We start from the raw sequence: 13,797 nt of genomic DNA, 5'->3' as shown, positions 1-13,797 counted from the left end.
AAGTCCTAAATGGCCCAGTCCCTTCTACTTCTCCACATTCTTTTCCTATCCCTCTCCCCTTCATTCTCTCAGCTTCAGGCACATGGGCTCTGCTGTTTCTTGGATGTGACAAGATGGTTCCTGTCTGTGGCTCTTTGCATTTGTTGTTCCCTCTGCCCGAAACTCCTTCCTGAACAGTCACATAATTTGCCATGCCACTGCGTTCAGGTCTTTGCTCAATGTCACCTCAAATGGGCCTTCCCTGAGCACCTTATCTAGAGTAGCAACCCTATCACTCTCAACATCTACCTGACTTGATTTTTCTGCATAGCACTCATTACCACTTGCCATATTATATTATCTGTTTCTACAGCTGGAATGCACAGTCTGTGAGGGTAGTGATTTTTCTACTTTGTTCACTTCTGTATCCCTGATGATGAGTACACTCTCTGGCACATAGCAGGCCATCAGTAAATATCTCCTGAATGAAGGAATGGCTGAGCTAGAAAGTCCGGCTTCTGGATGTGGGAGAGAGAAGTTTCAGGAGAGTCAGAGGTGGGATGGGGAAGAGATTAGACAAGAGGGCTTAAGAGTGAAATGTGTAACAGAGTTTGTAGCATATTCCTCAGAAAAGAAAGATATGAGTGAAAACCAGATAGAGGGTGATAGGGGCGAGCCCGGTAACTCATGGACAGAGTGAGTAGGATTGGAAGGATGGCCGTTTTCCCTCCCTCGAGCCTTCTGGGCTGGTAACCCCCGATCATGCCATGGAGCTGACAGCAACTTTGGAGGAGGCAGCCCAGCCTGGCCAGAAAACTGCAGGGCAGTGAGTGGTGCCACCAACCTGGCAGAGGAGCAAGCCAGAGAGGACTGGAGTTGGCCTTGAGAAATGGTCAGTGTTACTGCCCTGTTCTCCACTGTCTACAGCTGTGATTTTAGTGGTTTCTTTTCTGCTTCTCTCCACTCACATACACATGTAAGCATTATTCGCACTTCCCAGTTCAGCCTCATTCTCAGTTTTATTCTGCCTCGATCTCTGTTTCTAACTAGTGCGAACCCTCGCCGTCCATGCCACGCAGAGTGTGCTTCCCAACAGCACATGTCAAAAGGCATTTAAGTGACTTTGGAGGAAGATATGTTAGACTTAGCCTGGGCCCCTGGGGGAACCAGGAGGAGCTTATCGCCCCTGCTTTTCCTTTAGTTCCTCATAGCATTGACTGAGGCCCTGCTTTGTGTGGTCAGGAGTGCTGACATGAAGAGGTAGGAAAGGTCTCAAGTATCTTAGACAGTTAAATAATAATTTACTATTAAGCATATAATAACATGTCCAATCTCACTAATAAAATTAGAGAGACAAAAATTCAAACAAAGAGCTATTTTTACCTCTTAGATGAACAAAGATGAAGTGCCATTAAGCAGTAGGAGCAGCCACAGTCACCCAGTGTTAGTGGAGCTGTGACTGGGATGACACTCCGGGGATCAAAATCCATCATCTGTTTTGTTTGTTTTTAATGCACATGCTCTTTGATCCAGCAGTTCCACTTCAACAAATTATCATAAGGAGATAACACAACAAATGTGTAAGGGTTTAAGTAAGAGGATCTTAGTTGCAATGATTTTTTGGAGGCAAAGGTAACATAACATAAAATGAACTATTTTAAAGTAAACAAATCAGTGACGTTTAGTACATTCACAATGTTGTGTGACCACCACCTCTACCTAGTTTCAAAACAATTTCATTATCTCAGAATGAAATCTGTACCCACTGAATAGTTACTCCTCATTTCCCCCTCTTCCCAGGCCCTGGCAACCACCAATCTGCTTTCTGTCTTAATGGTTTTGTTTATTCTGGACGTTTCATGTAAATGGAATCATACACTAGGTGACTTTTGGTATCTGGTTTCTTTCACCTAGCATGATGTTTTTGAGAACTGTAGCAGGTATCAGAACTTCATTACTTTTTGTGGCTGAATAATATTCCATTGTATGCATATACTACAATTTGTTCATCCATTCATTCATTAATGGACATCTGAGTTTCCACCTTTTGGCCGTTGTGAATAGTGCTGCTATGAACATTCATGTACACATATTTGAACATCTGTTTTCAATTCCTTCTTTTAAATATTGTATTTGTTGATTTCAGAGAGAGAGAGAAACATCTGTTTGTTGTTCACTTACTTTTGTGTTCATTGGTTAATTCTTGTATGTGCCCTGACCAGGGATAGAACCTGCAATGTTGGTGTATTGGGACAAGGCTCTAACTAACTGAGCTACCCAGCCAGGATCTTGTTTTTAATTCTTTTGGGTTATATACCTAGGACTGGAATTCGTGGGTCATATGGTAATTCTGTGTTTAACTTGTTAAGGAACAGCCACATTGTTTCCTGCAATGGCTATACCATTTAACATTCCCACCAGCAATATATGAGGGTTCCAATTTCTCCACATCCTTATAGACTCCTGTTATTTTCTGATTATTATTATTATTATAGCCATCCAAATAAAAATAAACTGGCAACTCATTGTGCTTTTGATTTGAATTTCCCTAATGACTAATGATGTTGACCATCTTTTCATGAACTTGTCCATTTCTATATCTTCTTTGGAGAAATGCTTAATCAAGTTCTTTGCCCATTTTAAAACAGGCTTGTGTGTTTCTTGTGTATGTATATATATTCACACACACACACACACACACACACACACACACACTGGCTACTGTAAGATCTTTCTTACATGTACACTTTGCAAATATTTTTACCCATTCTGTGGGTTGTCTTCTCACTTTCTTGATAACATGCTTTGCAGAATAAAAGTTTTTAGTTTTGATGAAGTCCAATTTATCTATTTTTCCTTTTGTTGCTTCTGCATTTGGTGTTATATTTAAGCATCCATTGCCAAACCCAAGGTCAAGAAGATTTACTCCTATGTTTCTTCTAAGAGTGTTATGGTTTCAGCTCTTACATTTAAGTATATGATCCATTTTGAATCGATTTTTGTATATGGTGTGAAGAAAGGGTCCAACTTTATTCTTTTGCATGTGGAAATCCAGTTGCCCAAGTACCCTTCATTGAAGAGACTATTCTTTCCCCATTAAATGGACGTGGCACCTTTGTCCAAAATCAATAGGCCACAGATGTATGGGTTTATTTCTGGACTCTCATTTCTATTCCACTGATCTATATGTCTATACTTATGCCAATAACATGCTATTTTGTTTACTGTAGCTTTGTAGTAAGCTTTGAAATCAGGAAGTGTGAAACCTTCAACTTTGGTTTTCTTTCATCAAGATTTGGCTCTTGAGGTCCCTTGAGATTCCATGTGAATTTCAGGATGGATTTTTCTATTTCTGCCAAAAAATCATTGAGCTTGCACTGAATCTTTGAATTGGTCTGAGTAGTACTGACACCATAGCAAAATTAAGTTTTCCAACCCATGAACACAAGTGTCTTTCCATTTATTTGTGTCTAATTTCTTTCAGCATCATTTTGTAGTTTTCAGTATATAAGTCTTTCACCTCCTCGGTTAAGTTTATTCCTAAGTGTTTTATTCTTTCAGATGTTATTGTAAATAGAATTGTGTTCCTAATTTCCTTTTCAGATTGCTCAGTGATATAGAAACACAACTGATTTTTGTTTGTTAGCCTTCTAACCTGCAACCTTGCAGAATTTGTTTATTAGCTCTAGTATATGTGTTGTTGTTGTGCAGTGTTTTTATTTGTAAAGAAAAATGAGAAAATTCTGAATGTTTAGCATTAAGGGACAGGTTAAACAAATTATGGAGCATCCACATAATGTGACCACTTTAAGGGATCAGGTACACCGTCTTTTTGGGGTGTCTGAGATATGTCATAATAAAAGCTGAATAAATAGTTCTTTGTGAATTGATATGGAAAGCTGTCCATGGCATATAATAAAGTGAGATAAAACAAGTTGCCAAACAGTGTGATTGCATTCATGTAAAAATCAAATGGTCGCATATGCATAATGCCAGCTCCATGGAGACAGGGATTGTTGTCTATTTTGTCCACAGATGTAACCCCAGAGCCTGACACACTGCATGGTACATAATAGGTGCTCAATAAATATTTATGGAATAAATGAAAAAAGAAGTCTGGAAAGATAAACACCAAGTTGCTAATGGTGGTTATTACTGAGGTGTAAGGTTATGAGGGAACCATTATCTGTATTGCATATATACTGTATTTATTATATTGCATATATTAAAAAATGTAGTCCCATTAATCTCTCTTTCTTCCCAAGTACATGGTAAAAAGAAAAGTGTTGTGGGCTAAGGGAGGAAGGCCCGGGGCCTCTGATGTAAACACAGATTTCTCATAATCAACCACTTTGGAGCTGGGTATCAGCGAGTTTCTTTTTATTGTCCTGTCAGCTTGAGCAATCTTTTTACGGTGTAAAATGTTATCAGACCACTCTTCAGTTTAAAATGCCTTGATAGCACCCTGGCAGGTGTGGCTCAGTCGATGAGTACCAGTCTGTGAACTGAAAGATCATTGGTTTGATTCCCAGTCAGGGCACATGCCTGGGTTGTGGGCTGGGTCCCCAGTTGGGAGCGTGTATCTCTCACATATCCATGTTTCTCTCCCTTTCTTTCTCCCTGCTTCCCCCTCTCTAAAAATGAATACATAAAATCTTTAAAACACTTTGGTGGCTCCCTTACCTGCAAGATCAAGTCCAGCCTTCTCCACCTGGCACAGGAGGCCCTTTGTGATCTGACCCCTGTTATTTTACTACCTATTACTCAGTAATATATATCGCAGTTTTTTATTATGGAAATTTAAAAACACACAAAGGCAGAGCAAATAATATATTCAACCTCCATGTGTCCATCAAACCAACTTAAACAATGATCAACATTTTTCAAATTCTGTTTCATTTATCTCCACCCACCACCTGCTGCCACACAAATACATATTTTCCTTTCTGGAGTATTTTAAAATGAACTTCAGATATATTATTTCATCTGTAAATACTTCACTTTTTACCTCTAACAGGTGAGGACTTAAATATATAACTACCATACTGTTAATGTACTTAACAAAATTATCAATAATTTCTTTTTAAAAATACTTTTATTGAATTCATTGGGATGACATTGGTTAATAAATTATATAGGTTTCAAGTGTACATTTCTATAATACATCTCTGATATTGTACTGTGTGTTCACCAGCCCAAGTCAAGTCTCCTTCCATCACCATTTAATCCCCTGTTACCCTACTCTACCTTCTTCTACTCTCCTTCCCCTCTGGTAATCATCGTACTGTTGTTGTCTGTGCCTAGGAGTTTTTTCTTAATCCCTTTACCATTTCAATAATGTTGTAACGTCACCTAGCCCATGTCCAAATTTCCCTTATTGTCTTAAAAATATCTTTTTACATTTGCTTTGCTTGAATATTATCTAATATGAGAAGCATTCTGTATTCCAGCAACACTGAACTGCTTGTCATTTCCCTGAATTTCATCTGTCTTTGCCTGGAATACCTGCCCCTGTCACCTGGCTCAAGATCAGCTTAAGTGTCATTGCCTGCTTGTAGCCTTCATGATTGCCCCAGTCTAGATGGCCTGTCCCTCTTCTGTGTCCCATAATACCCAGAATATAAGACATTGCTTTGTCTTAGTGCATAGTTCCACCATTCCATAGGTATGTATTGAGAATTCCAGGTGCCAGGTATGATGCCAGGCACTAAGGATACATTAATCAAACTGCCAAAGCTCCCACACTTCTTGAATATGTGTGTGTGTGTGTGTGTGTGTGTGTTTTATAGGAATCAATAACACATGAATAAGATAATGATAAATGGTATAAAAATAAATAATCATTTGGAATAGAGAGGACAGGGTGGCTACTTTTAGATGGGATGGCCAGGATATTTTACTAAGGTAGTGATATTGCGGCTGAAAACTGAATGAGGAGCCAGTCTGGGGAAGATCTGGACCTCCCAAGCAGAAAGACTTGTATGTGCGGAGAGCCTAAAGTGAAGGGTCGGTCCCTGTCCTAACAGGCTCTATTTATGTCTGTCTTTACCTCTACATCTGTCGATCTCATCCTTTGGGGGATCATAAAAACCCCTTTGGAGTGTTGAAAATCTGACAACAGCTTTGGCTCCTTGCTCCAAAAGAATGTACAGATGTACATCACACTAATTTGCATACCAGGTCCCTAGCTCCGGAAGCCAGGGAACCTCAAGAAGAATTCCCTGCCCAGACTGGGTTCATATTTAGGGCAGGAACAGGGGCCAGTACTGATGTCTAATATGTGCCTTCCTTCATTATTTCTTTGATTCCTCAAAACTACTCCATGAGGTAGGTACAGGTATTCTCCCCATTTGACAGATGATACTGAGGCTCAGAGAGAGAGTTACTTGGCCAAAATCACATAGCTAGTGAGTGGCAGGGAGGGGAATTAAACCCAGGCAGTTTGAGGCCTAAGTGCCTATGTTGTGTGCACGCCAAGGTTCTGCAGGTCAGCTTGGGGCCCAGCACTGAGCAAGAGGTTTGGGGACTTGTTCTTGGCAAAGGCAGGAAAGGAGGAGCTACTGGAAATTTATGTGCAGGGGTTTAGAGATGTCAAAACCTGCCTGGTCTAGAAGGCTGTTTGCTTTCCTTCATTCTCTTCCTCCTCCCTGTTCTCCTCTTCCTCCTTCTTCCTTTTTTTGTTGAATAACAATATTTGATTTTCTTATAAAGAAGTCTTTCTGCCTTAGAAAGAGTCTTTTAAATATAGAATTGGAAATATACTGCTCTCTCTGTGACAGCTCACAATGAATGCAGCAGAGGCAGATCCATTCCCCCAAAGGGAAACTGGCTTGGGATTTTTCCGTTGGCTTTAAAAAATTTATTTATTTACTTTTTTTGGACCAGGTAATACACTCACATGGTTCAAAAATCAAAAGGTACAAAAAGGAACATAGTGCAAGTCTCTCTTACTGCCCTACCACCTGCCACCTGGTTCCCCTGCCTAGAGGCAACTGAGGTGCCCCACTTTCATGTGTGTATCTTTCCAAAGATGTTTTAAACAAATATAGGCATATTCAATATGTATATGTATATATATTTTTTAATTGTTATTTTATTAACCCTTGAGTTGCAGACACAGCCTAAACTTTTCCCTCTCTCTCATCTCTCTGGTCCCCATGCGGGCCTTGGAGATCATGGAGGCCAGGGGTCTCCTGGGAACATCGGGCTTTCCTCAGAGGTCAGCGTTTCCAGGCCCACGTTCATGGCAGCCCCTCCTGCACACACTGCTTTAGACTCTTTTCAGAGTCCTTCCATCTGTGCTAATTTATCAGGCACTCACAATAGCCCATGAAGTGCAAGAATTATTCACCTCCCTTTATGGGCAGGCAAACAGACCCAGAAAGGTCGAATAACTTCAGAAAGGACTTGCTGAAAAGCACACAACTAATTAATGTTGTTGTGTGGTGAGGTCCTGGGAGCAGCGTGTGGCTTGGTCCAGCTTGGACTTTGGAAGCAATAAGAAAGTTGTTTACTCCAAAGTCACAGTTTAAAAATATTTTAGTGGCACTAGGTGTGGGGCAGTGGAAAAAGTAAGGGAACTCGCAGTTCCAGCTGGGTTTGCTTCCTGGCTCTGCCACTTAAAACTTGGCAAGTAACTTCAAGATTGTAGCCTCAGTTTGCTAATCTATGAAGTGGGGATGATAACACCCATCCAGCAGGGTGGATAGCGACGTAGGATAAATTAAAGTGATTTGTAAAATGGGGCATATTTGTAAAATGGTTATTGTGGTTGGTCCTTGCTGGCGCAAAGGCATCTGTCTCCTGAAGGGAAGACAGGCCCACGCTGGGTACAAAGTTGCTCGTCTTCTAACCCCCTCATCTAAGAAGACTGTCTCCAGCCCAATGAGTTGGAAATCAGGAGCCATCCAGCCGGATCGCTCTTCCTCACCAGCTCAGAAACACCTGGCTGAGCACAAACTCTTCTTCCTCAGTGGGTGTCTTGAATTCAATTTGATCTGTAAGTTTCCCTGCAGATCAATTTTTTTAAAAGCTTATTGGTTTATTTTCCTATTGTAAAACTATACCATGTTTACTAGAGAAATTTTGTAAAATATTGAAAAGTAGGAAGAAAATTAAACCATGCATACATACCTTTCTCCCTCACAGAAACCCACTTCAGTCAATATTTTGGTATATTTCCTGTTAGTCTTTTTTCTCCTAGGTACTTATGATAACTCTTAGCAGAGCAATTCTTTTTTTACAGCTTTAGTGAGGTATAATTGATATACCAAGAGCTGCACATATTTCAGGTGTACAAATTGATAAGTTTAGACTTGAGCAGGGCAACTCCTGTCTTCTGTGATTCATGAATGCCATGCCTACCTTTAAGTATTTCAATTTTACTTTTTAAACATTTAAAATTATTCTTAGTTCTTCTATCTATGGGATTTTTCTTAGCTTAGTTTTTTTCAACAAGAATCTAATGAAAAAGTGTCCTGAAGGCCAATGACATGGTGTCTTCTCTTAGGAACAGGTCCAGCTTCTGGGAGGTCTTGCTCTCAAAACGCTGCAGCCAGCCCTGACCAGTGTGGCTAAGTTGGGCGTCTTTGAAGCAAGAGGTCCCCAGTTCGATTCCCAGGCAGGGCACATGTCTGGGTTGCGGATTCTGTTCTAGATGGGGTGCGTATGAGAGGCATCTGATCAACGGTGTGTCTCTCTGGCAACCAATCAGTGTTTCTCTCCCTCTCTTTCTCACTCCCTTCCTCTCTCTAAAAATAAATGAGTAAAATATTTTTAAAAACCATTGGGGACAGATTGGGGGCTTTCTGCAGTGCCAGCTGTGGTCAGAAGAAGGTGGCATTGGCTGCTCAGTAGGAAAGGGCTCCTCGTTGCCCCGGTCCATTCTGCTTGAAAGGAAAATGGGGCACTAGTTATTCACCACTTTACCAGGTGGTTGACCCTCAGGGCTGAGGTGTTCACAGGAATTTGGGTGATGACTTTGGGGGTGAGTTGCCTACAAAGCATTGGGATGGGGGAGCCTTTGAGATGACAAACCTTGGTGGGTGGTGTCTTATAGGCTGGGAATTCAGAGATCTTGTTTCCCTTCCTTGGCCTCCCTCTACCTCCACCTGCCCCATTCAGCAACTACTCCCTCTTCTATTTTTTTAACCCCCCTTCTTTTTGGTGTAAGTGAAACTGCCCTCAAGCTGAGAGTATATAATTAGAATAGTGGGTATTTGAAGTGACTGGTATTCCTAGCTGACCAGGCACCCCGATGCTGTTTAATAAAAACTTGGATATTCCCATTCTGGGACACATTCAAGGCTTCTTTCCACTGCCTTTGTGGAATGCTCCCGTCTCCCAGAGGCCTGGAGACATACAAGCCACCCTATAAGACTTGGCTCAAATATGCATCACCTTTGAACCTCTTCGGGATGCCTTGGCAGGGCAACTTGCTCTCTCTTCAGTGCTCCCACAGCTCTGGATTCAGGTTGGTAACTGAGTGTGAAACATATTGGGATCTGATTCTTTCCCTCCTCCTTTGCCTTGTCTGGGAGTTCCTCGATAGCCAGGGTGGGGCTGTGTCCTTTTCTCCTCTCCCAGTCTTCATCTCCCTCTCGTTACCTCCATCCTCATTTCGCCATCTTGCCTTCTCCGTGAGGTTACAGTAACACCCATGCATCATAACTGTAACCCATTTTCATCACTTGAAAGGGAAGTATTCTATCTATTCATCAAAATGCCCCTCTTTGATCTGACATGCCACCTGCCCTTCCCATCCCTCAGTCACTCCTCAGGCAGGGATAGCTTCTGCCTGGGTGCCAGCAAGACCCGCTACATGGAGACGGCACATATATTCCTGTGAGCCCTAGATGGCCCTAGCACAGGACAGAGCTCAGTCGTCTGTCCCCAGGACTTAGTGAGGGTGTAGTAGTTCCTCAGTGGGGCCCAGCACTCAGAGTCAGCTTCCTAGGATGGACCAGAGTAGAACATGGAAACAGCAGGGTTATTCTTGACACTTCAGGGAGAGGAAAAGTTCAGAACTGTGTGTGCTGTCAGCCATACTTTATAATGAGGACAATGTGACAATGAGGTAGGTTTTCAAAGATTTTATTAAAAACAAAATAGATCAATAATCCTAAAAACAACAGAGGTGGACTTTTCCCTACCTCCCAATCTACTACCATTCCCCTTCACCAAGGCTCCAGCTGGATGGTCCACAGGCCCAAACCCTGCCTCTCTGCTCCCTCCTACCCCACAAACTGCTGACTAAACATCCATGCTTTCTTCCAGCATCTGATCTGTCTCCTTTAAGAAAATAAAAATACCCCCTCCCCAACTTGCTTAAAAATAATTTTCAAAGATTAAAAATGGCATTTGTGTGTTTTTAAAAAATAAACACTTTAAATGTTGGAAACCTCTCTCTCCCCCTAGGCCTAGTTGAGCCTCTGGGGTGCCTGCCTGCCTCACCCCAGGAGGCCAGCTGCCACTTGGTGCCCCTTGGAAATTTTCAGGAAGTAATTTCTTCCAAATTTCCCCTGCAGTCACAAATTCCACACACTGCTCGCATAAACACACTGTCTTCATTATAGGCACTGCTCTTCGGCTCTGGAAACCTGATCTCTTTTTGTCAACTACACCACATGCTTCAGATTCCCTGCAAACAGGAGAGAAAACAAAATTCAAATTCAGGTAACATATGTGAATTACACCTCAATAAAGCTGTTTTAAAAAAGCACTTGCATGTTAGGACTTGTCTTCTTGCTGTTTTTGGGAACCCAGAGACCCCGATATATGAACTGGCAAACCCAGGTCAGCCTGCTGGATGGTAAAAGACATATGCCCCAGTAACTCCAGCAACCACCAGTCACCCATCATACATGTGAGTGAGGCCTTTGACAGTCAACTGACTACAGTGCTGGGTGAACCTAGCCCAAATCAGCAGAAGAACCTCCCAGCTGGGCCCAGCCAGGCCCAGCCTGGTTGCCAATCTACAGAGTCATGAGCTAAACAAATGATTGTTTTAAGACACACACACACACACACACGCGCGCGCGCGCGCGTGTGTGCATGCATGCACGTGCATTCAGGGAACACTATTTCGAGTTTATGCTTCACTAACTGCCTCAAACCTTTCCCCACTCCCAACCTTTCTTTGCCCCTTAACAGGGCACACCCCTCCTAGTATTTTCTCTTGTGAATATCTCTGGAATATGAACTGGGGGCTTTCCCCTGTCCTCAGGCCTAAGTCTTTGAGCAACAAGTGAATGGCTTCTAGGAATGGAAAGTTTGCTCGCTTGGTCCTTCTGCAGTGTTCTCCTTGCCCCTCTTCCCCAAGCAGAAACACTGGGCTCCAACTGCTATTGACCATTTCTCCTGAAACAGGAAGAATGCCCCATGAGGGAAGGGACCTGGGTTGTCTTACTTCCAGTTGATCTCCAAAGTCTAGCACATTGCCTTACACAAAGTATGTGCTCAATAAATGACTGCATAAATGGATGAATAAAAGGAAGGAAGGAAAGAAAACACAAATTAGCACTCATCACCTACCTGGTTTTAATTTTAAGTTAACATACAGTACAATAGACTTTTTTGTATGTTCAATTCTATGATTTTTAACATATATATAGATTCATGGCAACCACTGACCTATTCTATATCCCTATCAGACTGGCTTCTTGCATGCGGCATAATGCCTTTGAGTTTCATGCAAATTTTGAGGGGTCTTTAATTTTTAAATTCTTACAGATTTACAGCAAGTACCCTTCATCAAGTTTCTCCAAGTGACAAAATCTTACATGATTATTATTTAATATGAAAACTAGAAAATTGACATTGGCACTAGTAACAGATTTCACCAGTCCTACAAGTACTCCTTTGTGTGTGTAAATATATATATATTTACATTTATATATATTTTTATATATATATTTCTCTGCATTTTTTATCACATGTACATGTAACCCCCACCACAAGCAGATTCAGAAATATTCCACCACCACAAAGATCTCCCTCATGCTACGTTGTTACAGTACCCCACCCACTCCCGCCAAACCTTGAGATTGGTTTTTTTACTCAGCACACTGCCCTTAAGATCCATCCAAGTTGTTATGTGCATTGTTTGTTCTTTTTTTTTTAACTTTTGTTTTTAAAAAGATTTTTATTTTCAAAGTGAGGGGAGGAGAGGGAGAAAGAAAGAGACAGAAACATCAATGTATGCAAGAGAAACATGAATTGGTTGCCTCTCACATACCCCTAACCAGGGACCCGACTCACAGCCCAGGCATGTGCCCTAAGTGGGAACTGAACTCTTGGCCCTTCAGTTCACAGGCTGGCACTCAATCCACCAAGCCACACCAGCCAGGGTTGTTTTATTCTTTTCTGTTGCACAGTAGCATTCCATGGTATGGATGTAGCACAGTTTGACCATTCAGCCATTGAAGGATATCTGGTTTGCTTCCAGGTTTTGACTCTCACACATAAAGCAGCTATCAACATTCATGTACAAGTTTTTGTGTGAACATGGTTTTCATTTCTCTGGGATAAATGCCCAAGAGTGTAGTTGCTGGATCATGTGGTAGTTGCATGTTTAGTTTTATAAGAAACTGCCCAACTGTTTGCCAGAGTGGCTATACCATTTTGCATTCCTACCAGCAATATATGAATGATCTATTTTCTCAGAATTCTTGTCAGTATTTGGTGGTGCCACTAGCTTTTATTTTGGCCATTCTGGTAAGTGTGTAGGTATCTCCCATCGTGGTCTCAGTCTGCATTTTTCTAATGGCAAATGATGTTGAACATCTTTTCATGTGCTTATTTGCTGTCTTCCATCCTCTTTATGTCTTTTGCTAACTGGGTATTTTTTTTTTTTTTTACTGTTGAATTTTGGAGATTTCTTTCTTTGTAGAATATACAAATATATATTTGTATACAGATACAAATCTGTTGTTTGATATATGATTTGCAAAAATTTTATATCAGTATATAACTTGTCTTTTTATTCTTGTAATTCTCACAAAGCAAAACTTAATGTTTTGGGGTTATGCTTTTGGTGTTTTAAAACCCCTAAGCTAACAATTTCTGGATAATCTTTGATTATTCATCTCTTAGTTGAAGCCCCCTCCACATGTTATGAGTTGCCAAGCCTATCCTCAAGATGTCTCTTAAATCTGTCCTCTCCTTTCTGTCCCCCTGTCTCCACCTTAGTTGTACCTCTCATCACTCAGGCCACTGCAACAGCCTCTTAACTGGTGCTCCCTTCTCTGGACCGGTTCCCCACTCAATTTGGTAGCTGTGACCACATGCCTCCTCTCCTTCCAGAAAACCCTACAAAACTTCAGCAGCTCCCAACTGCCTATGAGTGAAGTCCACCTAGCACCTTAGCTTAACCGTGCCTGATCCATAGGTTCCTACATCCACGTGGGCCTTTGCTTGCGTTGTTGCCTCTGCCGAGGAAAACCTACGGAGGATCCTGGTGCTGAAGCTAGGGTCTTTCCACCTGTGAGTATAGCCAGAGCTTGATGAATGAGTAGATGCATGGATAAACAAAATTCCATGTCCAAGTGTTCTCGCAACACATGTTTACAGAAAGGAAAGGTGGGTGCTATATTCTCTGCTGCTCTGTCTCACTCTCCAGTTACATTTGGAGGCAATTAAGAAAAACAACAAATAATTTCCACCAAAAGTTGATGATGAGCAATACTGAGTTTGGGTAACAATAAAAATGCAAGCTTAAATAATTCCCATTGTTTTCCCCTCACATCTAACTTTTCCAGCAGTGGGTGGCAGCCTGAGAAAATTCTAAAGGCCAGCATGTCTGGGGCCTGGGGATACACA

The 13,797-nt window shown here is 41.6% G+C and overlaps 1 protein-coding gene across 1 annotated transcript in view; it reads right to left on the bottom strand.

Moving 5' to 3' along the window:
• Nucleotides 1-10,147: 10,147 nt before the first annotated feature.
• Nucleotides 10,148-13,797, bottom strand: part of HDAC8 (histone deacetylase 8) — a 235,915-nt gene continuing 232,265 nt past the window's right edge. The window contains exon 11 of the mRNA XM_054579586.1: nucleotides 10,148-10,618. Within this exon, the coding sequence (XP_054435561.1) occupies nucleotides 10,596-10,618 (23 nt within the window). The 3' untranslated portion in view covers nucleotides 10,148-10,595. The remainder of the gene's footprint in view (nucleotides 10,619-13,797) is intronic.

Source organism: Pteronotus mesoamericanus, unplaced genomic scaffold, assembly GCF_021234165.1.
Source record: "Pteronotus mesoamericanus isolate MK-2021 breed Mesoamerican mustached bat unplaced genomic scaffold, CSHL_Meso_final contig_55, whole genome shotgun sequence".
Lineage (NCBI taxonomy): Eukaryota > Metazoa > Chordata > Mammalia > Chiroptera > Mormoopidae > Pteronotus > Pteronotus mesoamericanus.
Note: the sequence above shows the minus strand (reverse complement) of the source record. Positions and strands in the feature narration are given on the sequence as shown.